Source organism: Dryas octopetala, chromosome 4 (assembly GCF_963921425.1).
Source record: "Dryas octopetala chromosome 4, drDryOcto1.1, whole genome shotgun sequence".
Lineage (NCBI taxonomy): Eukaryota > Viridiplantae > Streptophyta > Magnoliopsida > Rosales > Rosaceae > Dryas > Dryas octopetala.
The window spans coordinates 13,717,018-13,744,713 of NC_141369.1; the positions used below are offsets into that span (position 1 = coordinate 13,717,018).

Sequence of the window (27,696 nt, forward strand, 5' to 3'; positions counted from 1 at the left end):
TTTGGTTGAAAAATGTAAATTAATTTTTTTTTTTCGTTCTTGGTCTGTTTTGGGAAGTGTTGTGCTGACACAAGGTTTTTAGTGAAAGACTGAAGTGACTATTTGACTATCTTGGGATAGGCCACTCCATTAATCCATTGTCCTGCTGAAGGATGACACCCCTCTATCTATCTATACCAAGTTGACACCTCTCTGCCAACATCATACTACATTACAAACAAATTTAATTGTAATAAGTGCATAGAAGAGTAAAAAAGTAAATTTGTTAAGATTTAAATTAAAAATGTGTTGTGTTTATGGTCGAAAAATTTCTACCAAGTTTTTCTTTATGGTCAATAAAATTTTTTATTTTTATTTTGTAACATAAGAAATGTGGAATTAGAAGAGTTAATTATACTTACACTCCTTGAGATTTATCATCTTTTCACATACACTCCTTGGGGTTTCAAAAATTACACATACACCCCCTGAAGTTTTAAAACTATTACATATAACCCCCTACAAGAGAAAAAAATAAATAAACAAAAAATAAAATATTTGTATTGAGGCTGGACCTTATACCTTGAGTAATCTTATTAGGCCATTTAACCCATTAACATGCATTTTTGCATAATTTCTCATCATTTTTCGTCTCATTATAGGGGGTTATATGCAATAGTTTTGAAACCTCATAGGGTGTATGTGTAATTATTGAAATCTCAAGGAGTGTATGTGAAAAGACGATAAACTTCATAGGGTGTAAGTGTAATTAACTAGAATTAGAACTTTAGACCTTCCAAACATTTTTGAGAAAAATATCACAAGATAAATAACTAGTTAATATTAAGGGAAAAAAACAATTTTGGTCCCTATATTTTGAAGAAATCTAAGTATTCATTCTAAAACTAATTGACAATGGGAGAAGTAGTCAAAACCCTTATAAACCACTATGTAAGGCCTCACATTTTCGATGTGAGATATTTCTCTCAACATATTTTACCCAAAAACATATTTGATCCCTATGATTTCAAAACCTTATATTTTATATTATTTGTAATTTTAGGATATTTTAAAACTAACATGAAAGTTTTTTTCAAATTAAAACTAATAATTTGTTTAACTCGTGATTTTTACTCAAAAATGACAAAATTATGTACATAATCTTCAATTTGATTTTCAAACAAAAATTAAAAATTTGAGTTTGTTAAAATTGTCCTCATATTACAAATAACATAAAAAAACATGGACCAAATGTGGAGTTGTAAAATCATATGAACCAAATATGTTTTTAGACTAATACAAGGATTAAAAACGTTTTTTTCCTAGTGATAAAGTTATATACCCCTAATTTTTGCTGACCAAAATTTTGCATACGATTATACAAAAAAATACAAGACAAAACTGTATCTAAACTATTATTAATGCAAGACAAACCATTTCCATATTTAATTTTTACCAAATATTCAATGAAGCAAAATGCTGGTATAGCATTCAATTATGGTACACTCCAAACACTTTCTAATGGCCATGACAGGTCATGGTTCTCTTTTCTGTTGGGTTGTTGAAAACGTTGATTGGATTGCTCCATTTTTTTCCATTTGTAGAAAAAAACATAAGTACAAGATGCAATATTTTGGATGTGAAAGCACTTATGTATTTATTAAATTTTACATACAAAACTATATGTAGTTTTAATATCACTATCAGGGATCAAAATTTTCATATAATAAATCTACACACTCTATGTGTTTATTTCAAGTCACTTAATGAGAGAGATAAAATATAAAAGGTGCATACACTCATAATAAGTAAATATTTTTATACTATCACACTGTTTTGTATGCAACCTACATACTTTTTTTTTTTTTTTGTCGCACAGCAACCTAGCTACATACTCAAAAACCTTTTGTCAATACACAATTATATATGTACAAAACATTATTCTTTTGCAACATAATTCTTTGGACGTCTCTGAAATCTTGTTTATAAAATTCACTAGAATTTAACAAATCTCATCTTTCAGTTTATAAATTAGGCATCTTAGTAGGATGGAGTTGTAAATCTCATTTTTCACCTTTTCAAACACAACCCTTGGTGATATGTTTTAAACTGATTTTGGAAAATTTAGTTTAGAAGGTGAAAATTGAAAAGTGCTTTAACCCATGTGGGAGCACTGTATAGTAGAGTAAAATCCAAGCAATAACTGATCACTGCAATAAAAATAACGTACAAGTCATGAGCTCTGCTGAACACCACAAGAGTGGAGAAGACTTGAAACTACCTTGTAAACTAAACCCTCCAGTTGCACACTTGACAAAAGCAAACACCAAGCACCAAACAGTAGTTCTAAGGCTTTCACCAAAAAAGTAAACACCAAACAGTTCTAAGCATCCAAGAAAGCTGATGGCCCTGAGGTTTTACATTACCTTTTTTACAGCTTTTGGGGACTTCCCACAAGATCAACAAGAGGGAAAATTAACTGCCTCTTGGGAAACACTGTAGTATTAACATCTTCTTTCTGATCCAACCTCCACTTTAAAGAACTCGTTTGAAAAACTTTCTCATCACTTATCCCAAAAAGAGGAAAACTTGAGATAGAAGAAGAAGAGACATTGTGATATATTAACAATTAATTCTCATAGAAGTTTCAACATTCAATTCTAGACCAATTAAGTTGATAATAAGAAGCTCTTGACATTATATATTATAACGTATGATTTAACACATAAAGTATTTTTGAGTGACGTACGTAAAGCACTTGTGGTCTAACAATATGTAAATTGTTTATTTTGATACCATAGAAGTTTTAGAGCAACACATCCTAAACTAATCGACAAATTGTCGAAAAAACAAGGCACAATATGATATATATATATATAGGACATTTATGTTAAGAGATTTTTTAAATAAGTTTATTTAAAGAATTTTTTATGGGACGCATTTTATAAAATATTTTTATAATTCGAACCATCTTTTTTTTTGTCTCTATTAAAAAATTATTCTTGTAAAAAATATATATATATACTCTCAACAAGTCTGCATAATATCCGATGAAGAGTAAGTCGTGGTGTTTAGAAGAAATACTTTGCATTTCAATTGCAACGTCATTTTCACAAGGGGTCCAAATAGCAAGTACAAGTTGGGAAAAGCTGCCCTCTTATAGATGTCAGACCGTGATTTTTCAGTGTACTTTTTTTTTTCTGCAAATATTGAGGAAATATTGGTTTTATGTTAACAGGTTTGAAATTAGGTTAACATATACTCTCAACAATTCTGCACAATATCCAATGAAGATTAAGTTGTGGTGTTTAGAAGAAATACTTTGCATTTCAATTGCAACATCATTTTCACAAGGGGTCCAAATAGCAAGTACAAGTTGGGAAAAGCTGCCCTCTCAACTTTAACAAGTTTGAGATTATAGGATTTTCTCAAAAAATGCTAATATTAGGTAATTGGTCCAACCCAAGGAAAATCATCTCATATTAAATATATGCTCTTCTCTAAAATGAAATTTTGTAAGGTTTTCATTGTATATCATTAAAATTTTGTTATTTGGGATTCAAATATGTTGTTATTATTGTAGGAACTAAAATATTAGGACATATATGTTTTTCAAGAAGTTTTGAACAACGGTTTCAAATGGAAAATGCTGCTCAAATCAACTTTTGTTTCCAACTTTTTGTTTTCCCCCAACTTATCCAACACATTATATACACATCACATTATTATTGTATTACAAATATAACATAATATAACCAAAAGTAAGAGTGTCATAAAAGTGTTGAATTGTGTAGTTCGATCGGTACAAATAATGAATGTAGATGTAGTTAATCCCACATAGAAAAAACGATTGAATAGTTTACAATATAAATTGAGAATCCATGTCTAATAGTATATATCAAAGTCTTTTGAGATAAAATCTCACACTTACACAGATTGATGGAGCTCGTCTTTCACATGCATATGAACCAGGTGGTTAAGTTATTAGCAGCTAGCTCAAACATTGAATTAGCAGCTCCACACCTTTATGCAAAATTTAACCATGAAATTATTGTGTCATTTAGTAAATTAATCTGACCATAAGTTGTGTTCCCCATACAGCCTTACAAGCTAGTTACAGCTGCATGCGTTTGCTATTCATGGCAGTCTTACATATACTGTACGTATTCCAATTCAGGGCACATAATTAATGTCTCTCCTTTTAGAACAAGCTCATTAATTTCGATCACTGTTTATTTCTGCCAAGGAACAACCCGATCTTTACTGTTATACCCACACCTTGGGGTTGTAATTTTTTGTATATGCATGCTCTCTTTTAATCCATAATATTAGGGTAATCAATTCTTACCTTGTATGTAGCACAAAATGAAATATAAATAAATGAGGTTCAATCAAAATTTAAATATGAACAGGAACAACCTAAAATTTTGGAATTTGTTTTCATCTCTTTAATATTACTCTTTTCAATTTTGGTTGTTCTTATTTAGTCATAGAGTTTTACTCAGTCCCAGTATTTTAAATAGATAAATTTTAAAAATAACTGTGAACACTTACTGCACTTAATAATTGAATCAAATATAGTGAATCAATGTGCAAATGACAATTGCCTTTGTACGCACATTCAAGTTTTGAACCCTTGCGATTCACTTTAAACTATAACAAAAAGAAAAAACTACGAAGTATGTCCCATAAAAAAGAGACGTCTTAAATAAACTTCAATAATCTCTTAATAAAAGTCCTTATATATATTATATATATTTTTTGCTACAAAAAGAAAAAGTGAGCAAGAGGAGACAGTTCTTTGTGTTTTCACGTGTAGTGCCTACCTCATAAATCATAAACTCATAACTGTTCAAATCACAACCACAACGTCATTTGTCAAACTTTTTATTTTTTTCTTTCTTTATATATCAGAACTTTTGTTGCCGTGATCTTTACATAAATAAGTTGAGATATATCTCAACAAAAGGAGACTGTATATATATATAGCACCCTTTCTTTAGCTTTTGTTATTCATAATGATCCTTAGAGCATAGAGCATGTACATTGTTAAAGGCAAAAGACAAGATGCAACGCTAAATACAAGATTTAGCTTTACTTTTAGCTAAATTTACAAATTTGTATATTATTAAAGACTAAGACTAAAGGCAATTTATTTCATTTATTAATTGACTGGACCACATATCATGGTCTAATTGGCTGGACCAATTATTAATAATCAAAATATTAAGCTGAAAAGGAAAACATGGGAAGGTAATACAATGTTGGTAGTGTAATGGAATTTTACTGAGGCTTACAATTATCAACACTCTGTTAGAGGATTGTTTAGCCACTTTTAAAAATTAATGAAAAAAAATTGAAGGGTAAATTTTTTATTCACAAACAAATTTATGCACCTTCTTAAGCAAATTAAACGAATGGTGCTATGATGCAAACACCTGTCATACAGACATATGGTACTGTGTTATTATGTGATTTCTATCATTAGGTAGTGACTCTATATTATAGAGTACCCGCACCAAAGACCGTCTCAAATTTGGGATTCGAAATAGAACCATAGAAAGTCTTATTCTTTCGTTAATTCATCCTCATCTTAACATAGACTTCTTTACAAGAAATGACATCCTTCTCAGCATGAAGTGACACACACCCTCCTCTTAGTTCTCTACATACACTAAAAATACACAAACACACCATAAGACTGATAGAATTAGAGCATCCAACCCAAAACCAATTGGCAATGGGTGGAGAGGCCCAAGACTTATAAGCACATATGCTAAGCCTTAGTTTTCCGATGTGGGATATTGTTCCACATTACTCTCAACACGCCCCCGCACGTGTGGCGATATTTTGAGCCTTACACGTGAACAAATTATATTGGGTGACGTGGGAGCACGTGTGGCCGTTGGGCCTTACACGCGAATAACCAAGCTCTGATACCATGATAGAATTAGAGCATCCAACCCAAAACCAATTGGCAATGGGTGGAGAGGCCCAAGACTTATAAGCACATATGCTAAGCCTTAGTTTTCCGATGTGGGACATTGCTCCACATTACTCTCAACAAAGACCATATAGCCTCAAGTCCATCAAATTCCCATATCAATGTATATTCACCTCCTTCACATCCTTCTTAGGCTTCTCAGTTCTAGGAATGGTAATGCTGAGCACCCCATCCTTCAACTCTGCCTTTATGTCATCAACTTTAGCATCATCAGGCAACATGAGGCTGGTGTTGTAGTAACCATACCTCCTTGATGACCAAAACTCATCATCTGACCCTTCCTCCTCCTCTTCCTTGTGCTCTCCCTTGATTTCCAAACACCCATCATGGACTATGATCTTCAAATCCTCCTTGGCAAGTCCGGTCACTTCGAAACGCAGTTTGTAGCATTCGTCTTGCTCTTTGACACGGCCGGACAGCGACCATGGTGACATGTTTAGGTTCTCAAGCAGCCTGTTTATGTTCTCGGTTGCTTGCACCAGTGCATTCCCGAGGCCTGAGGGAAAGAATTCTAGGAAGATGAAAACAATGAGTTAGCAATTTCGCTTTGAAGAGAAACCATGATGAGCTTTTAGTGGCATATATATATACTATGACCCAGGTTTTAGAGAGGAAGTGAAAGAGTACCATAAAGGGCAGGAGGGAAGTCTCGATCATCCTTCCTCCAAAGTCCCCTCCTGCGTTGCCTTTTAGGGAACAACCTGGACCTTTTACCTTCAGACACAGCAACCTCTTTGTTATCTGATTTCTCATGATCAGACACCTTATCATTAGCTGCTGTAGCAAACCTCCTCACAATTTCATTGCCACCTCTGCCTTTGCACACACCACCAGTAGTCCTCTCACCAACACCATGACCCAGCTGCTGCACAGAAGCAGCAGAGAAAGAAGATGGAGACAGCACCCTTTGGTGCAACTTCTTCAATGCCAAACGTGCTAAAGCCATTGACAAACTGATTAAACTTAGTGGGTAATGAAAGATATATAGATAGAGATGTGATGTGGGTTTTTGTTGTTTGGCTCTGTTTTGGATGTTTTTAATTGACAGATGGAGAGAGGAGGGGGTGACAGAATTTAGAGAGGGTTAATTGGTTGTGTGTTGGGTGCTTTGGGTTTGGACAGTTGTAGAAGCCTCTGAGATGTTCTGGGAGTGATAGTAGTGAGTACTAGTGACTAGACTCGGGGCACATCAGAAAAGGAGGGTTCTTGAGCCTTCTCAAACATACCATAAGAATTTGAAGGAGTGTTCCTGAGGGAAATGCATCTGATGCCACGTCTTTTCACTGTTTACTTTGTATAGTATTGTGTCTAGAAGTGTGGCCTTTTTGCTACTACTAGAGGACCCTTTCTCTTTTCCGAAGGTTGTAGAAAGTCCCTCTTTTCCTATTCTATTCTGTGGGTATCAACTTCAAGGGGATTGGGCAAAAAATTGAACCTGTCTTGGAAATCTTTTAGGTTTGTCAATACAATTTTGACAAATTGAGAATCAACTCAGGTTCTCACGTCACTACCATAGTCCAGAAACTCATGCAAATTTTCTGATAGGTGTAGTTTGCAGGTAATCATTAGAAACTTATGTAAATTTTCTGTTATGTATAGTTTGCCATTAATTATCAGAAACTCATGTAAATTTTTTGATACGTGATTGCACATTTAGAAGCGAATGGCAATTTCAGTTCCCTTTTCTTTTCCGTTGCCCATTCAAGGGCATGTTTAGCTGAAACCTATAACCACAAATCAGGGGTTACACGTTTCAAAAAACTATGGAATCCATCAAACAAACTCAAAGGGACCCAAAAATAACTTCAAAATTTTACATTACATTCTCCATCGTGAATCATATGATAATCATCCGGTCTATATCCAAATTGGCCCCAATTTAGATACTTTAGCACTTGATTCATATTACAAGGATTCTGTTTCTAATTCTTGTTCATTTTTAGACAATGGGGATGTGTTTTTACTCTGAAGTGTGAAGCTTATACTTATGGCACAATTTGAAGGATAAAAACAAGAATTGGAGCATGTACTTCCAATCTACTCCAGGACACTTCTGGTATGAATGTGCTATTTGCAGTAGTTTAAATGGTACTGTGCTATTCAGACAGTAAAGAAAGGAAATCAAGAACTTTTGCAAAACCTCCCACCGTGAACAGTGGAAGAAGCCAATCCTATAAATTAGTTTAAATGCAATACAAGGGCACATCTAAAAGCCCGTGAGAGTCAAGTACAAGAACAAGCAAGGAACAAATGATGTTGTAGTTGATGTACAAGCCATGCTATTGCTTCCTATTTGCTAGGAGGCAGTAAAAATGTTACAAATACTTGGATGAACCTGGTAACTAGCCAACTTTAAAATTCCTAGTACCCCAGCTGCTCAATCGTACAACCCCTCTACCTCCCAATTGTCCACAAGAAAATCTACCATTTCCTGTTAATTTCAAGACCAGCAAAGAGTTAGATAGAGTGCGTTTCTAATGATTATCATAGGCTTGCAGGGGGAGAGACTCACTGCGAGAGGGACACGCTGAGGGAAAGGCTTGTTACTCCCAAGTAAACTTTCGTATGTCGCATTCCAACTGCAAAGGTAGAACGATTTAACGAGGCTGATGAGACAATGAGTTCTGACAAAGTACAGAAAGGTATTCATGAATATTGAATGCCTACTTTAGAGAGAATGAAGTATGCATTCAAAGCCAACTTCCCCACTTACTACATGCAATGCAACTAAGAATAAAGAAATGCAAGACAAAGTCTAGCAACTAACGCGAAAGAAAAAACAAATTGTTCTGTTTGACTTTTCATTTTTTAAAACAAAAAAATGGAAGCAAAATACAGGTTGTTATATTAATTTCAGACCAAGAAAAGAAAAAACAAACTCAACATTAGCTAATGTCACATGTATCTGGTTACACCTTACAAGTTATATGGGTCTTTCTGGAAGATCTAAACATAACAGGTCCAGTTTTTATGAGAAAACATAACAGGTCCATTAAACTCGAGTAGATAAAAAACCCTAGGAGAAAATTACCTTAATTTTGGCTCTTGAATTTGCTGTTCTTGGTTGACGGACATTTTGTTCCCTATCCAACGCTGCCTATTCTGGTTCCAGAGAAGAAGACCTGCAGCGAAGACCCCATGTAACATAACTTTAACATGGCTCCATACATGCACACATTCATCAAGGCAAAAAGAGCTACGCGAGAGTAAGATACGAATATACAAACTAACTAGAACACAAAGTGGAATACCATTCTTGAAATCATGGAAAGAATTGTAAACAACACCTTCCAAGATCATTTCTACAAGGTGATATAGTAGGCAAAAGTGCGAAACAAATTGGGAAACGGGCTGTTAGTAACACATAATATGATTGACTCCATTAAAGGTAATTATACTGCCAAGGCAGCTCTTTCCTTTTTGAACGTCCATGAGGAGTCCGATAGACCCACCTGATGGTGAGCCATTAAACCCACTTTCCAATGTACACAAACTATCTCAGAAATATGGGCATGCAAATCAAATAGAGTTATTGGAATGTCAAGGAGCAACTAAGAACTTGCCATGATTTACAAATTCAGAAGGGGTGTTATTGCTGCCAGAGCCACCATGCAGATCATGCGTCTGGTTTGTGCTGATTGACGAGATGCTTCCCTGTGACTGAACTGCACTGTTGTCCATATCCCGCGTACTGCTGGTCCAGAAGTCTTCTGATATACTAGGGTTTCTTATGGTCCGACCTTGGTTTAATAATCCTTTTGGTGGCCGTGGTTCATCCACTGAAGCAACCAGTTCGGGCTTATTCTGGCATGCTAGACAACCACTGCTCTGTTACAAATCACATCTGATTCTGTTACAAATCAAGGATAATCATACAATTTAACAGTACCAACCAACACAAACTAAACATGAAATCCAACCTAAACAAAACCATAAAAACTTCAAATCCCTAGTCAAATACCATGTGATACTTTGCTACAAACCACACAATGGCAGCACATTAACAGAGTTCCAGCTCCTGGTGTCAGAATAAGCCAAGAGTGCATCACCAAACTTCTTCACCAGGATATGCTTATAGCCAAATTCCAAAAGCCAATTTAATGAAAGACTCAATATGGAACCGCTCTATTACAAATTAGCCAAAGATAACCATTATCCTCCTAAATGCCGAAGGAATGTTGAAACTTTAGTTCCCTAGGATCCGAGGAACATCTGAACCTCTACCAAATGGTGCCTTCTACAGATTTTAATCCAACTGAATTGACTTCTTATTTTATTATTTTTTTCCTATCAACCCCAAGAGAATACACAATTCCCAAATTTGACTGTTTGCAAGAGAAAAAACATTTAGCTTTACTGAACCATATACAATCAATTTACTAGACTAAACTAAGTTGGGCAAATTCCTAAAAGCTAAAATGCATGAAATATAAATCCCACAAATCCAATTTGCACTCATCAATTTTCAAGCCCAAATATACGATATTTTTCCTATTCCTCAATTTTCTCTGAAACTAACTGCACCCCCACGCTCAAATCAATTACAATTGTATCTAATTGATTCACACAGATACAGAATGAAGAAAACCCACACAACATCAAAGCCAGAAAACCCATTCAACCACGCAATCCAAATGAACTTTCCAAATCCAGAACAGCAATCAGAAAACTTACCCCATGCATGCAATACAAGGAAGACCCAGAAAGCAATATCAGATCTACTGGCAAGGATTCGCACTGGAATGTCAAATCAATCCAACAAAAAACAAAAAAAACCGATGGAAACCCGATTACAGGAATGAAAAACCAGAGAGCCCCTTCTGAGAATCCAAACAAAAAACAACACATATCACATATGGGTCTGAATTCAAACACGAAATTATAAAAGACAAATAAAAAAAGTGAAAAGCTTGATAACATAGAGACTGACCCGTGAGAAGAATATGTGTCTTCCGTGTTTTGTTTCACTGTGGCAGACTGGCTTTCAATCCTGAAATCGAATCCCAAAGGCACCCACTTTCTGAAGCAACAACGCCCAGAAGGGATGGCCCTTTGGATTCTCTGTTTTTGCCTCTTCTTCTCTCTTCTTCTCTGGCAATTATTTGGAAATGAAAGAGAAAAAGGGTGCGAGTGAGATGGAAAGGTTTATATAATGGGGATTTGGTGAGTGGAGTTTCGATTCCCACCATTTAATTATTTTACGTGGGACTTGTATCTCTACTTTCCGTGCAGGGGACAATGAAAGTTGAATAATTCTTTCTTTTTTGTTTTGGTACCAAATGACAGTTTGACACATGTGTAAAGTTTTTATTTTTTATTTCATGAGTATTCTTAGACACATGTCAAACTGTGATTTGCTCTCAAAATGAACGACTTCTTACATGTTATTATGTAAGCTGTGCAACAATGTTTCATTGGCCAAACTCAAAATAAAATTCATTACTTTTATGCTCCTTTTGGACATTTTTGGATCAACATACCCCTCATATAAATATACATGGTCAATAAGGCTGATTCTAATTTTGATTTATTTAACTTTAACATTCTCTAAACATATTGACCTACTCAACTTTAATGTCAATCTATTCAACAAAACAGACTTAAATCTCAAACTATTTGATTTTTCTAGATATCTTGATCATTTCACATCTAAAATGAGTTACAAAAGTCATTTCACATCCATTGCCAGGCTAGTCCTATGTTATGGTTGGACTTCTGTCGACTCATTTATACATAGGCTACGGCATGGCCTTGATGTTTTTTAACCCATCCCAAATTCGGTCTAACCCTAAAGCCCAACAATTAAAAGCATAGACCAAGCCCAAAGATTCTTGATCCAAGGGCAAGGCTCGAGCTGAGCTTAATTGCTCAAGGCATCTCTGGTTCGAGCCTTGCCCGATCCACTCACCTTTTATCCCCAAATGGAATCAAGATACGATTACGGCCAAGCATCTCTAGAGTTGGGCCAAGTCGGTCCATTCAATAAATGGTATATTCTTAGGCTCTGTTTGAGATTCAATCACCTACAGCAGTTTTAGTATTTGGTAAAAAAATTAAAAACTATTTTTCCTCATAATTCTCAACTCCACATAACAAAAAAACAAAAAGTAGGTTTCTAGATGCTTTTGAAAACTGCAGTGAATCACAGTAACAATGAATATTTTATTTTACCCATAATACCCTTATTGATTTCTATAATTTTTATTTGTTTATTTTAAATTAAAAAATATGTCTATTGTTAGTTATATTTTATATTGTGATAATTAATTATGATATTTTATTTATACGATTAAAATTATAATATATCTAAAAAAATAATAGGCATACTTATTTAATAATGTTGTTCTTAAAAAAATTAATGTTAATAAAAATTTGTAGCCACAAATTTAAAAAACAAATAAAAAATATTTTATTTTTACCAAACAAATAAGTGAAAGCACTTTGAGCATTATGTCCATTTTATTAATTATACACAGTCACAACACTTTTACATTAACATTTATCAAACACTTTGATACTGCTTTTACACTCACAACACTTTTGAAAATATAATTTACCAAACATTCAATTATTTTACTTCACAACTATTTTACTTCACAGTTATTTTTCTTCACAATAATTTTAAAGTGGCCTTTAATCTCAAATCAAACAAAAACGTTAATAGTGGATAGGTTTTGGAGCGGAAATGGATTCTTTGATGTGATCACTAATACTTCTTTCGCTCTCAGCCATGTACGATTCTAGGGGTATTATGAACCTATAGATGTGAGATTGAGTCATGTGACCTCACAAACACACAATGTATAATGAATCTTGACCAAAAAAAAAATGTATAATGAATCTTGACAAAAAAAAAATGTATAATGAATCCATAATTCATTTATTGGCACATTTTAAATATTAATAAGAACCAAAAGTAAAGTAAAAATAAATAGACAAAAATTCAACAGAAATTTCAAATTATTTGGAGTAAAGACATAGTCGTCATACCTTCTAATTTGAAGGAACAAAAAATTGGAAAATGATGGACTAGTTATAAGGGAAAACTTATCCCTTTCAATTCCCACAAAAATAGCGGGACCGGGGATAAGTTTCCCCTTATAGCTACTACATCTTCCTCTCATCTTTTTTGTTTTTTTTGTTTTTATTTTAAATACTCATGAATCTACCCTTTTATCTTATCAAATTCAATCATAGGCATCAAACGAGTAAAAAATATTAGGTGTATCCGATACACCGTCATATAGTGTAATCAATTCAATATGTAAAAGTATTCTTGAACAATATATTTATATTAGTAGAGTATAATATTAATAATATTCACTTATATTATGACACGTTAGATTAGTTATACCACATGACCATATATCAAATACACACAATAATTTTTCTCAAACGAGGTCATGTTTCAAATCTTTAATTTTATAAAAAGCTTATTGCCTCTCCACTTTAACTCCTTAAATAATTTGGAGAAGATGTTGAGAAAATGCATACTCCAATAGCCTTTTTAAAGGGCTCCTCAATTTTGGACATGGATCCTCTACCAGATTTTTGGTACCAGACTAGTACTGACTTATAATCTAAGCCCTTCAGTTTTTTTTTTTTTTTTTTTTCTATAATTGAGATGTTGCCACATCACTAAACATGTTATTTTCCCCAAATAATATTAAAAACTTAAAAAAGAAAAAAGTTCAAAAAACATGAGTCCACTGCCTAGCCCTTCCTTTCCTCCGACCACCCTCCACAGTCCCCACCTCCTACCATTTTGTTCCTTCTTCCTTTATCTATCGGCATAATGACGGTGGTGTAAGCAGAGTCCCCAAGTCTAAAACCCACTTCTTCCCATACTCACCCTCTTTAATCGATGACATCAAACATGATTCAAGGGCTGAGATTAAAAATTGGGTACAAGTCTGGTATACTTTTGCCTGGTAGAGGATCCAGTTAGTGATGGGTTTTTAGCTTGTATAGCAGCTAGTGATCTTATGATCTCTAGTCAACTCAATGGGATGGAGTTGTTGCCTTGTTGGTATATGCGTGTTGAGCCATATGGCCCATATTATAAGGAATGTTGAAATTGTTCAAAACAACCGTGAAGCTAATATATAATTACATATGAATTCACTATTAAAATTATTAATTCACTGACTTAATGTTTTCAGTGCAACTATTGGGTTTAATCAGTATTCATTGGTGTTCAAAATATGTCTTTAGCAAAACAGTACTGTATAGAATGTAGTCACTCATTTGAATTCTGGTTTTAGGTATGGAGTAAAAGCTTTCTACTGTAAAAACTACAAAATCCCATAATATAACAATATTTCATCTATTCATTCTAATTTCAGTTTTAATTTCTAAACATCATCTTTTGCGACTAATATTTAAAAAAAAATCTGGTAATTTGAGTCTTATTGTAAATAATAATGGATGCATGACCAATACCTTATAATCGTTAATGCGAATTGAATAAAGTACAAAGATTTCTGGCTTCTGTGGTCCTTAATGCCCCAGATTCAACTTGGGCCCTATTTTATTCCTCTATGCACCCACCCACCCCCTTTATGCATATGTGCCACACGTCTATGAGTCTATGACACTATTACAAATTAAATGCTAAGCCCCCCCAACCACCCCTTTTTGCTCAAGAAATAAATATGAAGAAAAGTCTGAACGAAAAATAAATAATAGACCAAAGAGACATGTGATTGGCAAATACAGTTGGTTTGGTCAACTTGGTTGGGCAGCTTGGCTACTTCTAAAATCATCATCCATTCATCCCCACCCACAACTCTGCATTCAATGATTGAATTCTAACAATTGTTTTTGTTTTTTAAGAATATCAATCCATGAAAAAGCATATTGATTAGTGTTTAGTGATTGTGAGGTCCGAATTAATTTCTAATTGGAAAGGACACCAAAAATCTCGGACCTTGATGAGAGGGTATTAAGTAACTAGCGTTGATAAGATTTAAACTAATGACTTACTCTGAGAGAGATTAGGTGTCATCCACTATACCAAATAATTACTCATAAAAAATAATGTTACATAACCACAAAAATTTAAATTATTAGTGAATGGACCAACAATGTATATTAAACTAATATATAAAACTCCAATGTAAATCAAGCTAATAGGTAAAAATTTTGGACCTTCATGTCATATAAAGAGTTGAACAATAAAAGATATGACGAGTAAGCACTTATAATTAGGGGTTTGGATGAGTTTAACAAAATGAATTTGAATTTTGACTATAGATTTATATTTGTTAGAAGAATCATAAAAACAGTAGTTCTAGGAATCTTAATTCTTTTTTTTTTTTTCAACTTTTCTTCTCAATTTATATGACATTTATACACTAAAAAATAAAACTTAAAAAAAAAATGAAGTACCTTATCCAATAAAATAATGACACATAAAGTGAGAAATAAATATTGGGAAAAAAAAAGTTGAAACTCTTAGCATTACAGTTATAAAAGTATTAGATACAATGCATTTGAAATGATTTGATAAGCCAAGCCAATGATCATTTGGTTTTATGGATAACGTCATGTCTCTCTTTGTCAGAGTATGTCCCGAGTTCAAATTTCATGAACAACAGTTGATGAGAGATTTAGAGTTCAGTCCATTTTATGAGTCTTTCTTAAATTAAGACCAGTAGTGATTTAAAGTTTTTAATTAAGTCATTTTATTTTTTTTCTTTGGCTTTATATTAGGTTTTAACTCCAAAATTTTGGGCTCTGTACAAAATCTCGGAGTTAAAACCTAACATGCAGCCTCTATAAAGTCTACTCTACATCTTAGAAGGGGAAAATCCTTTCAAATTGAGAGAAATACCCTTCAAATCAAGGAATAACTTTATATGAATTAAAATGATTTTCTTATAAATTAAATGACTTTATTATGAATTAAAATGATTTTTTTATAAATTATTATGAATTAAAATAATTTTTTATAAATTTTAAAATACTTCTGGTTTCCATCTAAAAACTATTTTTTAAAAAGATATAAGCTTAATTATCTCTAAAAAAAATACTTAATAACAATATAATATTATAAATTTTAGATGACTAGTTTCAACAGATCATTTGACATCCATGTATTTCTTAGATTTTTATCATCGATCAAATACAAATTTCCATGTTTTATTGACATCAAATTTATCTAATTTGCAAATTTGTATCATTTTCTTCCCTCCGCAAATGATGGGTTATTCCAATTAGAGAATCATGTATTTTTATTATCAAAAAGTAGGCACAAGATCATCTCTGGATTAGCTCCAAAACTTTCTGCTACAGCCTTTCACTTAAGCTACAAACTAAAAAGAAATGGCCCTTTGTATGTTTTCCACAACATCATCACATTGCTCACATATTAGACAAATTTTTCAGAGGCGATTCACATTGACGAGTGATATGACTGTTTACAAGGAGAAATGAAGGAAGATGAATGAAAGATTTGCTATAAATACATGAATCAGAAATATGAAATTAACCGTAAATATTTGTGCATTTGATGGTAGAACAATATTTCTCATTAAAAAAAAAAAAAAAAAAAAACCCATGAGTTGGGAAAAGTTCCAACTTCCAAGTATTTACAACCAGATTTGGCAAGAAAAAGAAAAAGAAAAAGAAAAAAAAAACACTTATTTGTGTTTACAAGTAGTAAGTTACAACCACAGAAAACCAAGATTTTTCTTCTGTCAGCCAAGAAAGAAAAACAAGAGAAATCATAAAATTTCCAGAGCAATCAATGGGAACACTCCATCCTCTGCACACGATCCTTGAGAATTCCACCGTACAAAGCAATTCGATTTTCAGGAATTCCTCGAATTTCGGTTCTGCAACTGCTTTCAGCTATGCTATAATTCTTCAGCTGCTCTCTGAACTCCTCTCCTTCCACAATTTTTTCCTCAACATTCTCAGCAAAATGCACTTTCTTTTTCTTTCTCTCCCTCTTCTTCTCACCTAAAGAAAACAAACAGAGACCCATAAAATCTTTGCCACCAGAATTAAAAAAACAAAAACAAAAAATCACAGAGCAATGAGAACAGGAAGAGAAATGATTTATAAGAGAAACCCATGTACCTGAAGACAAGCAAGAGCGCAGAGAGCTTTTCTTTTGGGGCTGCTGGGAAATTTGGGGTTGTGAGAAAGTCTTTTGCCTAGAAAAAGCAAGAAAGGCAAGGGTGGTAGAGACAACCATGGCTGTTGCTAGGACCAAACCTTGGGAGCTTAGCATAGAAGACATGGTGGGACAAAAATTACAGGACAATTAAGCAAAGAAAGGACTAGAGACAGGGACTAAAGAAGAGGGTTTGGTGTTTGTAATTGTTAATTGTGAGTACAGAAGGAAATGTACAGGAGGTTGATATATATATATATAGGGACTCTGTTTTGTACCATATGGCTAAAAAGGAGAAGAATTTATTTTGTTGAAAATAAATAAAAAAATGGGGATTTAGTTATTAATGTGGAAAGAATAAAAAATTAAATTGAGAATTGGGTTGCTGGGTAGGTTAACAAGCGTGAGCATCTGGATTTTTCTTCTCTTTTTGAATGTTTGAGGGGCTGAGGAAGAAAGAAGAAGTGTTGGAATTGTTTTTTGGTTTGGATTTAGTGGTTTTGGTTTACTGTATTTCTCTAGAGAAAGTTAGAGAAAGGCATAGGGTCTGTGGGATGAGGTAAGCAGTCAACTTTTGTTGGACTTAGGAAAGTTAAATTTGTAGGTCGGATAAGGTGTGGGAAGGGGTGCAAAGTTAATTGATTTAGAGTCCAATGAAATGTAGCCACGTTGGAGGGAAGTTGTGGGGTTCACTTGCATGCTCTTGACGCCTAAGTTTCCTTATATATATATAGAGGAAATTACAAATTTGGTACACTTACTTCATAGCTAGTTCAATTTTGGTCTACGATCTTTTTTAAGTTCGGTTTTGGTCAACTTATTATCTAATTTGTTTGGTTTTGATCCATTCTGTCTATTTTGAATGGATGCTGTTAATTTGAGGGGCAAATATATAATTTTTTCATAAGAAATTATAAAATAAAATTAAAATAAAAACAAAACAAACAAAAAAAATAAAAACAAAACCAAAAACCCCTTCCTAGGCCCAAGCCTTGCCCGACCACCTCCACCCCCATCCAACGCATTCCAGGCCCCGCCCCCTTGCCGGAAAAATATGTAAGGTGCAGCGACCATGGCAGTTCGTACGGAAGGACTCTGGCGCTCAGGCTGGTCGGGCTAGGCAACGGAGAAAGCTTTGACGCAAGTGGAGCTCGGCGTGGGCCTGGATCTAGGCTCGCGTAGCTGGGCTCTTGGCTGCAAGCTGGTAGGTGTAGGGACTTCTTTAAGGTGGCGCGCCGCGGTAAGATTGGCTGGGGGCAGAAAAACTCCGGGGTAGTGCAACTGAGCTGCGCGAGTCGAGTCAGGTCGAGTACGATCGGGTTGGTGATCTTCTGGGTTTTGCGAGCTGTTTTTGGCAGCGACGGTGGCAGCTCAAGCAAGAGGACTCGGCAGAGTTGTTTGGGGGCCAAGCCGGGGATGATGATCCCAGCGGGGCTGGGCTGCAAACTAGCTGGAGGAAAATGAGTTCGGCGTGGCACGACGGCATAATTTTTTGATTTGCTGGAGGTGGCGTGAGCCAGCAGATGCTTGGCGTAGGAAACTGGTGGCCCCATGCAGATAGAGGAAGCTCGACGATGGTGCGACGCACCAACGACGCAGGCTGGATGTTGTCTACAGAGGCTGGCGTAGTTGCTGGCTTAGAAGCGAGCAGAGGTGCAGTGAGCTAGTTCAAGTCGGACTAGTATGCTCGAGGAGGCTTGGGTACTGCGCGAAGATGGCTGGGCTTCAACGATAGTGAGCTCGGCGGTGGCGCCATGCAGAGAGAAGAGAAATGGCGGTGGAGTTGTTGCGCGTGGAGGTGAACTAGCGGAAAGGTGGCAGCACACATGGATAAATTACCCTCCCTAAGCTTCTCTCTCTCTCTCTCTCTTCCCCCTCCCCGAGCTCTTCCCTCTCTCTATTCCTTTTGTCTCTCTTCCCCCTCCCTGACCTCCTTTCTCTCTCTTCCCTCTCTCGATCTGGCCACCTCTCTCAGATTTGGGTTGGGTGGGGGAGTGGTGGCGGCGGTTGCTGGCCTAGTTGGGTGTTGTTGGGCGAGGGGGCGGGGGCCGGGGCAAGGTTGGGTGGGGGTGTAGGTGGTTGGGAAGGGCTGGGGAAGATAGTAGTAGCTGGTTTGGTTTAAGTTTTTTTATTTATTTTTGTTTGTTTTTTTTATTTTATAAATTTTTATGAGAAAATTATATATTTACCCCTCAAATTAACAGCATCCATCTAAAATAGACGGAATGGACCAAAACCGAACAAGTTAAGTAATAAGTGGACCAAAATCGAACTTAAAAAAGATCATGGACCAAAATTGAACTAGTTATAAAGTAAGTGGACCAAATCTGTAATTTCCTCTATATATATATATGTAAAATGTTGACACATATATTGTCGTTTATTTTCTAGCTTACTTTTTAAATATTATATATGTAAAATTGAGTAAATTACAGATTTGGTTTACTTAGTTTATATATAGTTCAATTTTGGTACACAATTTTTTTTAAGTTCTTTTTTGGTCTATTAATTGTTTCACTTATTCAATAAAGGTCCAGATTTGTGACTTTAAATCCTTTGAGTTGTGTTTTCTTCAATTATAATTAAAGTATAAGTTATATTTCATCATTTCTTAGTTATAAGAACCTTTGGAGTATTAGAATATAAGAGAATTGAGATTTGGTGAAATTTGAAAAATTGGTAGTTTCGGGTACCCTACTTTGGAGTCAATTATCTTGAGTTTTAGAACTCAAATTTGAATTATTTTTATATGGTTGTAAAGAAGATATTCATAACTTTTAAACGAGTATATGTTTGCTGAATTTGGTTAAGATTTAGGGATTAATACCATTTTTCTCCCCAGACTATTGCACTTGTATCAGTTTGCTCCCCATACTTCTAATTTAGAAAATTAAGGACTCTAACTTTTTTCAATTTTGCCAATTAAGGTTCTTCCTTCAATTTACACATTTTTTATCCAAATCTTTGAGGGAAAAATGGTCCCTTCCATTTAGATCTTATCATTTTTTCCTTATGCATCATTTTTCTTCTTTTATTTCTCGCTAAATTCTGGTTGATCATCTTGACATTTTAGATGAAAAATGTATAAATTGACGGAATAACCTTAATTGACAAAATTGAAAAAGTCAGGGTCCTTAATTTTCCAAATTAGAAGTCTGGGGAGCAAACTGATACATGTGTAATAGTCTGGGGAGCAAAATGACATTAATCCCTAAGATTTAATAGGGTAAAAAACATGCTAAATTTGAGAAAATAAATTTAGACTTTTATTGAACAAATAGAACAATTAGTGGACCAAAATTGAACTAGGTATAAAATAAGTGGACTAAATATGTAGTTTTCTCATGTAAAATTTAATAGAATCGAAAATTATTTGATTATATAATTTTTATGAAACAAATAAATGGTTCTTTTAACAATTAAATAATCAAATCATTTTCAGTTTAATTGACTTATTGCATAAATAATCTTTAACTACTATTCCTCTAATTTGAATGGTCACATAATAAATGACACTGAAAATGATTCCCACGAGAAGTGATCAAGTTTATGCTAAAAAGAGGAAAAAAAAATGAAAATGAAGTTTTAGAGCTTTGCCGGAATACAAACAGCCGCCAACCACGTGTCCAATCAATCACGTGAACAGTACGATTTTATGGTGCAACTGAAATTCCACTTGTCTGCCAACTTGCGTCTACACGTGTCACGTTTGTGTATTGTTTGGCTTTTGTTTTTTGGATTGAGACCGTGCATTTTTCAATCAATCCCACTGGAAAGTGGAAACCATGAATATAAGTATATAACCTACTTTTTTTTTTTTTTTTCTAGAGTTTGTTCGCCTAAGTTTTTATTCTTATTAAAGAGTCAATATTTGGAAATTAGGTGAATTATGATAGACAAGTTACTGTTGAATACACCCCACCCCGCTTAAATAACTTGGTCTAAACCAAAAAGTTAAAAAAGCAAAGATTCTGATCATGTTCACAAGCAGAGTTGCTAGGGACTTTTCTTTCTGGTTAGAAGAGATACTTTATTCATCAAATTTAAGCATCAAAAGTAGATCAGATAGCCATCATAAAGAACCATCCTCAACCCATACAATAAACAATGCATCTGCTTAGCAAGAAGATACTAAAGCCAAGCATAAGCACAAAACTAGGGTGAGATACGAGATTAGAAAATGAAAAAAAAAAAATGCACTAATTATACATAGCTTATAAGTTATTAGTCAGCAACAACTCACACCACAGCATTACCAAATCACTATAAAACCTGCTATGAATATCCTGCCATTAATAACATCTCTGCAGGTTGTGACAAAGAGAGATTTATTAATCTACTACCGAAAAAAGTAGTGTAAAAACAAAGACAATGTAAGAGGTCTTTACATTGACAAAACCAAGTGAAAAGCACTCTTTAAGTCGTAAGGATCGGAGGAAGGTAGTCAGATTTGGCCCCTAGGATACGAGCCTTGGTGTCAGGGAAGAATTCAAATCCTGGATATTCTACAACGCTTCCTTCGCTGGTAATTGCAATTGGATAGCGAAGCAGGTGACCGGGCAGATCATGGTTAAGTGTTTCACTTGAAAAGAGATCCCAGTATTTGTCAGCAATCTGGTTCACCTTCTGGATACATTCTTGGCTTTCTGGCTGGAGGAAGGACTCATCAAGCATGCCAAGGTGCTCATACCAAAGGGCCATACGGAAACCATGGATCTGACCACGTGCAGGCTCCCTGACTGACAGATGATATGGTTGGTAGGCTCCCATGGCTATTTCAGAGTCCCTGGCACCATCCATTGATCTCTGGTTGATGTTGGCTGATCCAATAATGATGTATTCATCGTCAACTGCAAAACGCAAGGGCGAGTCAATTATGTGATTCGTAGTAATCAAAATGGGTAGACTGGAATCAGCATTATTATTTATTATATGAGATACGATACTCTGATAGAAAGATTCATATAGTTCTTTCCACTAGACTACCTAGTATTGCTATTGTATTGGAGTTAATTACACTTACACCCCCTGAGGTTTATCGGCTTTTCACATACACCCCCTGGGGTTTCAATAATTACACATACACCCCCTGAGGTTTTAAAACTGTTACATATAACCCCCTATAGTGAGACGAAAATGATGAGAAATTATGCAAAAAAACATGCTAAAGGATGAAATAGCCTAATAAGATTATTCAAGCTATAAGGTCCAACCTGAATACAAATATTTTCTTTTTTATTTATTTATTTATTTTTCTTGTAGGGGGTTATATGCAACAGTTTTAAAATCTCAGGGGGTGTATGTGTAATTATTGAAACCCCAGGGGGTGTATGTGAAAAGCCGATAAACCTCAGGGGGTGTAAGTGTAATTAACTCATTGTATTGTATAAAGTTGTATTTGTATAACAAGAAACGTCTTAGAACTAAACAAGCATCCCCATGTTTGAATTAGGATCAACAAGTAGACAATGGCACTAGCTACATTATCAACACTCAAAAAAATTGTTTGCATATTTCCTACTATAAATTGTCCTCATAACCACCAAAAAACTAAGATCAATTCTGAAATTTGAACATAGAACACAAAATTGAGTTCAGTTGAGAGTAGGGCTTAGCTCACATGTGTGGAGATGTTGGATAAATAGCAACATTCATGATACTATAAATTCACAGGAAAGATATGTCAAAAGTAAGTTGCATGAAGATTATAATGGTGCCACTTACCTATCATCATCTTGGTATGAACATAAATCATGAAGCGCCGGGATTCCTGAGCTCTAATATAATCTGAATCTGCATCCGGCGTCTCCGAGGGTTCATACTCGCCTGACTTCTTCACCTCCCGGTTCCCAAGGCAGAAAAATGTCAAATAGTTCCGAGGATCTTCCTCAATACCTTTTTCTTTAAGCGCATTAATAATATCCTTATACATCATGTCCAGTGTCCTCCTCTGCCAATCTAATATTGCCTGAACTGATGCTGACTCTGGGATACCCTCTGGCCACATTGGAACAACGACATAGACAGTAAACCTTTCCCCTTCTTCAATCTTGCTACAAATCTTAAGTGAAAGCTCCCTTGGAATTACATGCAAAGCACCAATGTCCTCAGGCTTTATACCATCAGCACTCCAGGCAAAAGAGCTACCAAGAAAATACTGATTTTCAATATAAATGAAATTCTTTGCGCGCCGAATAGCATGGATATAAGCATCCTGAATGCTTCGGTCAATGATGTTATCCTTCCCACTAACAAGCCCAGCTCTGGCTGCATCTTCAGGCGTATCCGGGAAGCCAAAAGCAGCTCCTCCATCAATTGATCTGAATAACTGAACATTCCACGTCTCATGGTCATCTGGGAACATAACAGGAGACGGGGGAATAATGACATTGTCAAGCTCTCTAAGCTGAACAAGTACATCTTTACCACCTTGCTTTCTCCATCTTTGCTCAAAGTTAAACAAAACATCCCAAGCAATAGGCCCTTCTAGCCGAGAGTGAATATCATGCCAAGGTTCTCTTGGACCACCTTTTGTAATTGATGCACCAGGAAAATTTGGCTGATGGAAATCATCATGGTGTGCAGTATCCAATGTCCTAAAAAGTGAATGGAAGGCTGTATCATATCTTCCATCACACAGATCAATGCCCCCAACAAAACTCATAATTCTTCGTTTCTCTGATCCTCCAGTTGGCATTGCACTGTCCACAACCACAATCTTCTGGTGATGAGTGAACATGGTAGAGATTTGTGCACCCTGAACAATGCTTCCACCACCATCAGGATTACGGGGGCATAAGACACAGTGAACGTCAGTATTCTGGAAGTATTGTGCAGTTTCTTCATCATGGGTGGCCATCAGTCCATCTTTTTTTAATAAACTAACAGAGGTTCTGTCATCCCAAACAAGCACAAGAACCTTAACACCTTCACTTGCTTTCTTTTTAAGCAACTCACCAATGGTGATGTCTCCACCAGGCTTTGGCCTCCTTGAGTCCCTTACCAAGGAAATTTCAGCAAAAACTGACCAGCCAGTAATGTAGATAAGGTGTCTTGCATTAGTAATTGCATCAAAGATATCTTCCCAACATCTGTGAGGCTCATAATTCTTGCCTCCAGCAAGAGGAATTTTAGGAATAAAATTATCTGGGACATGAGCATCTTGGTAAAGGGAAACCTTACATCCTTGTCTCTGTGAGAAAAATGTAAATGGAACTCCAGGAAATTTAGGACTCCTTATTCCCTGACCCCAACTGCGGTCCTTTGAAACATGGAAATATTGTAGCTTCACATGTATCTTAGGATTTCCATGAACGGGGTCCTTGTTTTCATCCAAAATTTCAGCCCACTTATCCACTTCTTCCCCTTCCAATAAATCTTCGACAGGTACATATGCTCTTCCAATTAATGATGCCCCAATAGGATTAGACTCCTTGACAGTAAATATAACATTTGTAGCAACATGGGCACAGTAAATGTGGAAAGACTCATACCACCTGGGATTAGAGGGTTCTTTCTCTATAACTCTGGTCCTACCAACCCTAGCCCTTTCCAGATCAACAGTTGCATAGAGTCTACTAATTCCTTTGCCGATACCAACAGTCTCCTCAAGTTTTCCTGCAATCTGCAAGTAAAATTTCATCAATGAGATATAAGAAGGTATGAAGAAAAAGATAAACTATCTTGATACTATGAATTTTCTAGTCTATCAAGATGTTGTGCCAATGCACCTCCTACAAGCAACTTCAAAAGCTTTTACTAAGCAACAGACATCAAATTTTCATGTAGTTAGAAAGTTTACCAATCTGATAAATTGAAGGAAATAAAGGGAGAATGAATATGATAATAGTTTTGAGTTTCTTATCTAGGAAGATATGTGAATTTACATTTCCCAGGATAGAAAAAGAACCTCCAAACTGAACAGATTGGTTAAGCAACAGGCATGAGGATCCAAGTAACTAAATAGACAAAAGTTAACAACTATCATATGCACTTCCAAGCAAAAATGAACATGAAAGAGGCTATACATCAAACTCAAATATACGGTATCCCATATTAAAAACGTCTCACTGGAATAACTGGATAGCTTAAAGTTCAAACACAAGATCAAACTCCGCTTTATAAAGCAAAATATTCCCATATGTCTGTTAAAGCTTCTGCTTCCACATTCTTATGCATGAGAGAATAGAGCCTTTAGTAAATCAAGCACCCAACTCTGAAGAGCTATATGACACAGTGCAAGTTACAAAACAACCGAAAATAGATGCACAAAATCTAACTAACTGGGACACCCACCTTCACGCTGAAAATATCAAACACAGTTTATAATTGTACATTAAGAGTTAACAATTAATCTATGTAACAATAAATAGATATACAGATACACATATCTAAGTATATTAAAAAGAAAATTCTGCCCCAGCCAGCTGCCCACCCAAAGAGAATTCTAATTCACACCTTGGAAAAATGTATCATTCAACATACATCCATAATTAACTTCTCAGGCAATCATTGTGTATGTGTGTGCACATAAGAGAGAGAGAGAGAGAGAGAGAGAGAGAGAGAGAGAGAGAGAGAGAGAGAGAGCAAGTCTATTTTAAAGACATTGATCTTGACTAAAAAAAAAGTACAATTATTATCAATTAGGTCTCCGGAAAGAAATAACAGCCATGTGGCAATAAGTATAAAACAGCCAGTGTTGATTATTTATAGTGTACCTAAAACCCACTTTTTGCGCTTCCTTTAAAATAAGGAATAATATAATTTGTAAGAAGATTTAGAGCATAAGTTCTATTTTCTTAAAACTACATTATGAATTTGTTTGCATTAAAGTTCTTTGTTGTTTTATATAAATAATAGAAAAAATAAAAACCTCTTCATTCACCATAAAACTCCATTTTTAATATTTTTATCCCAATCTGCGTGATCAGAGATTCAGAAGAACAATGTTACTACCAAGTTCACAGAAATACCTGCTTCAACAATATCATAATGTCCTGGACTTTTATTTTATATCTAAACCCAAAATCCAAATGGTCCGGATCTCTCATTTATTTTCAATAAAACCCATAAAATAAAAGATTGGATTGTATAGTTTGAAACAAATTGTAGTTGATCAGTCCTACTACTTGCTCACTGTAAATTCCAATGAGTATTACAAACACGCACGGGCACACACAATTATATGGTCACAGAATTAAAGTATTGAAGCAAGATCTCAAATAACCATTATCAACTCGGATCTAAAAAATAAATAAATTAAAAAAATTAAAATCACATAGTATATACCTTACGGAGGAAATTTCCACTATTGCTATGCAGCTTATCAACTTCATAGATCGTAGCGTGAAGCGTCCCATGTAGCCAACGCTCTGCCGGTTCCGCCATTTCTCACCTACAGGCAATGATCAACCAAAACAAACAAAACCCACTTCGCATCAAATCCAGAAACCACTAAAAAATCCAAAAACAAGCGAAACGTAACACAAACTAACCGGAAATCAATCAGCTCACAGAGAAAAAAATACCCATTAAGTGTTTGAATTAGTTGCAGTTATAAATGAGTGTTAAAGTTTATCCTAGTGAATAGGGATCGACAATTCAATGATTAATCTGGGACAAAGAAAATTATCATAGTTGGATAAAGTTGAGAAAACCCCACTTCGCATCAAATCCCAAAACCACTAAAAATTTCAAAAACAAACGAAACGTAACACAAAACTAACCAGAAATGGATCAGATCACACAGAAAAAAATACCCAATAAGTGTTTGAATTAGTTGCAATTACAAGTGAGTGTCAAAGTTGATCCTACTGAATAATGATGGACAATTCAACTATTAATCAGGGACAAATAAAATAGCTGGATAAAGTTGAGGAGGGACTCACTTGGGGTTTGAGAGAGAGATCTGAAAGAGTTGAGAGCAGAGCAAGAACAGAGGAGGACTATAAGGATCTGATCCTGTAATGGCTCTGTGAATATTTATAAAATGGATATTGAAGCTCACTCCTGCGCCCACGTAATGTGAAAATCTAGGGAGACTAAGAGAGCCAGATCCGCAAAACCAGTAATTAAAAGCATCCCGTGGCAAACTGGCAAAGATTGATATGAATGGTTCCTCTCTCCTCTTTCCTGTCACTCTCCATAATTGGCTCTTTGCAGTAATTAGCCGTTAGTCCCTCCTCTGTTTTTCATTTTGCAGTGGTGTCCATTTTATTTTTTTTCTTTTTCTTTTTCTCTCTCTTATTTTTTTCTCTTTTATAATGCAATAATTCATATCTTTTGAGGTTTTTATGATTTTATCTGTTTATTGCCTTAGATATGTACTTTATGTTGAATGATTATTTACGTTATGATATCCTTTTGAGAAAGAATTCATCAAAATTTAATAAGGATATAAAAAATGCTTATATATCATACAGTGATTATATGACAGTAATCTCCATTTATATAGAGTAGTTGAATGAGATATTGGGGCCTGTTTGATTCACGAAATTTATTTATTAGAAAATCAATTCCTTTGCATTTTCTAGGAGAAAGAGAATTTGAAATTATCTTTCCTGTGTTTGGTAAACTTGAGAAAGTAAACTAA

General features: G+C 35.0%; 4 protein-coding genes across 9 annotated transcripts; all 4 read right to left on the reverse strand.

The window, feature by feature from the left end:
• Positions 1–6,081: 6,081 nt before the first annotated feature.
• Positions 6,082–7,071, reverse strand: LOC147287051 (HSP20-like chaperones superfamily protein). 2 transcript variants are annotated; one of them, XM_086242418.1, is made up of 3 exons: positions 6,842–7,071; positions 6,611–6,799; positions 6,082–6,494 (listed from the first exon to the last, which is right to left on the reverse strand). In XM_086242418.1, exons 1-3 carry the CDS (start codon positions 6,927–6,929, stop codon positions 6,082–6,084), a joined length of 690 nt encoding a protein of 229 aa, XP_086098544.1. In that variant the 5' UTR covers positions 6,930–7,071. The 2 variants fall into 2 exon arrangements, with proteins under 2 accessions (XP_086098544.1, XP_086098543.1); XM_086242417.1 differs by having other exon boundaries at positions 6,611–7,071.
• A 1,025-nt stretch (positions 7,072–8,096) lies between these two features.
• On the reverse strand, positions 8,097–11,147 carry LOC147287052 (uncharacterized). 5 transcript variants are annotated; one of them, XM_086239546.1, is made up of 6 exons: positions 10,914–11,147; positions 10,658–10,803; positions 9,547–9,833; positions 9,015–9,105; positions 8,496–8,607; positions 8,097–8,414 (listed from the first exon to the last, which is right to left on the reverse strand). In XM_086239546.1, the coding sequence occupies exons 3-6, from the start codon at positions 9,662–9,664 to the stop codon at positions 8,361–8,363; spliced, it is 375 nt and encodes a 124-aa protein (XP_086095672.1). In that variant the 5' UTR covers positions 9,665–9,833; positions 10,658–10,803; positions 10,914–11,147; the 3' UTR covers positions 8,097–8,360. The 5 variants fall into 5 exon arrangements, with proteins under 5 accessions (XP_086095672.1, XP_086095670.1, XP_086095669.1 ...); XM_086239544.1 differs by having other exon boundaries at positions 9,547–9,806; positions 10,914–11,146; XM_086239543.1 differs by having other exon boundaries at positions 9,547–9,811; positions 10,914–11,141.
• Positions 11,148–16,472: 5,325 nt separating this feature from the next.
• On the reverse strand, positions 16,473–17,632 carry LOC147287053 (cytochrome P450 family protein). Its single transcript, XM_086242023.1, has 2 exons — positions 17,069–17,632; positions 16,473–16,948 (listed from the first exon to the last, which is right to left on the reverse strand). The coding sequence occupies exons 1-2, from the start codon at positions 17,229–17,231 to the stop codon at positions 16,731–16,733; spliced, it is 381 nt and encodes a 126-aa protein (XP_086098149.1). The 5' UTR covers positions 17,232–17,632; the 3' UTR covers positions 16,473–16,730.
• Positions 17,633–21,286: 3,654 nt separating this feature from the next.
• Positions 21,287–27,205, reverse strand: PLDALPHA2 (phospholipase D alpha 2). Its single transcript, XM_086240062.1, has 4 exons — positions 26,993–27,205; positions 26,394–26,499; positions 22,830–24,729; positions 21,287–21,955 (listed from the first exon to the last, which is right to left on the reverse strand). The coding sequence occupies exons 2-4, from the start codon at positions 26,490–26,492 to the stop codon at positions 21,522–21,524; spliced, it is 2,433 nt and encodes an 810-aa protein (XP_086096188.1). The 5' UTR covers positions 26,493–26,499; positions 26,993–27,205; the 3' UTR covers positions 21,287–21,521.
• Positions 27,206–27,696: the final 491 nt, after the last annotated feature.

Bases quoted from the DNA above. Each gene is read 5' to 3' on its own strand.
- LOC147287051 (XM_086242417.1), bottom strand. From the start codon at position 6,929: ATGGCTTTAGCACGTTTGGCATTGAAGAAGTTGCACCAAAGGGTGCTG. The intron at 6,495-6,610 runs GTACTCTTTCAC...TCATCTTCCTAG, and splicing joins CTTCCCTCCTGCCCTTTATG to AATTCTTTCCCTCAGGCCTC.
- LOC147287052 (XM_086239543.1), bottom strand. The intron at 9,106-9,546 runs GCAAGTTCTTAG...TCTTCGCTGCAG, and splicing joins TTCTGAATTTGTAAATCATG to GTCTTCTTCTCTGGAACCAG. The intron at 8,415-8,495 runs GTGAGTCTCTCC...TGAAATTAACAG, and splicing joins CTCAGCGTGTCCCTCTCGCA to GAAATGGTAGATTTTCTTGT.
- LOC147287053 (XM_086242023.1), bottom strand. From the start codon at position 17,231: ATGTCTTCTATGCTAAGCTCCCAAGGTTTGGTCCTAGCAACAGCCATG. The intron at 16,949-17,068 runs GTACATGGGTTT...TGTTTTCTTTAG, and splicing joins GCGCTCTTGCTTGTCTTCAG to GTGAGAAGAAGAGGGAGAGA.
- PLDALPHA2 (XM_086240062.1), bottom strand. From the start codon at position 26,492: ATGGCGGAACCGGCAGAGCGTTGGCTACATGGGACGCTTCACGCTACG. The intron at 24,730-26,393 runs GTATATACTATG...TTTTACTTGCAG, and splicing joins GTGGAAATTTCCTCCGTAAG to ATTGCAGGAAAACTTGAGGA. The intron at 21,956-22,829 runs GTAAGTGGCACC...TGCGTTTTGCAG, and splicing joins TCATACCAAGATGATGATAG to TTGACGATGAATACATCATT.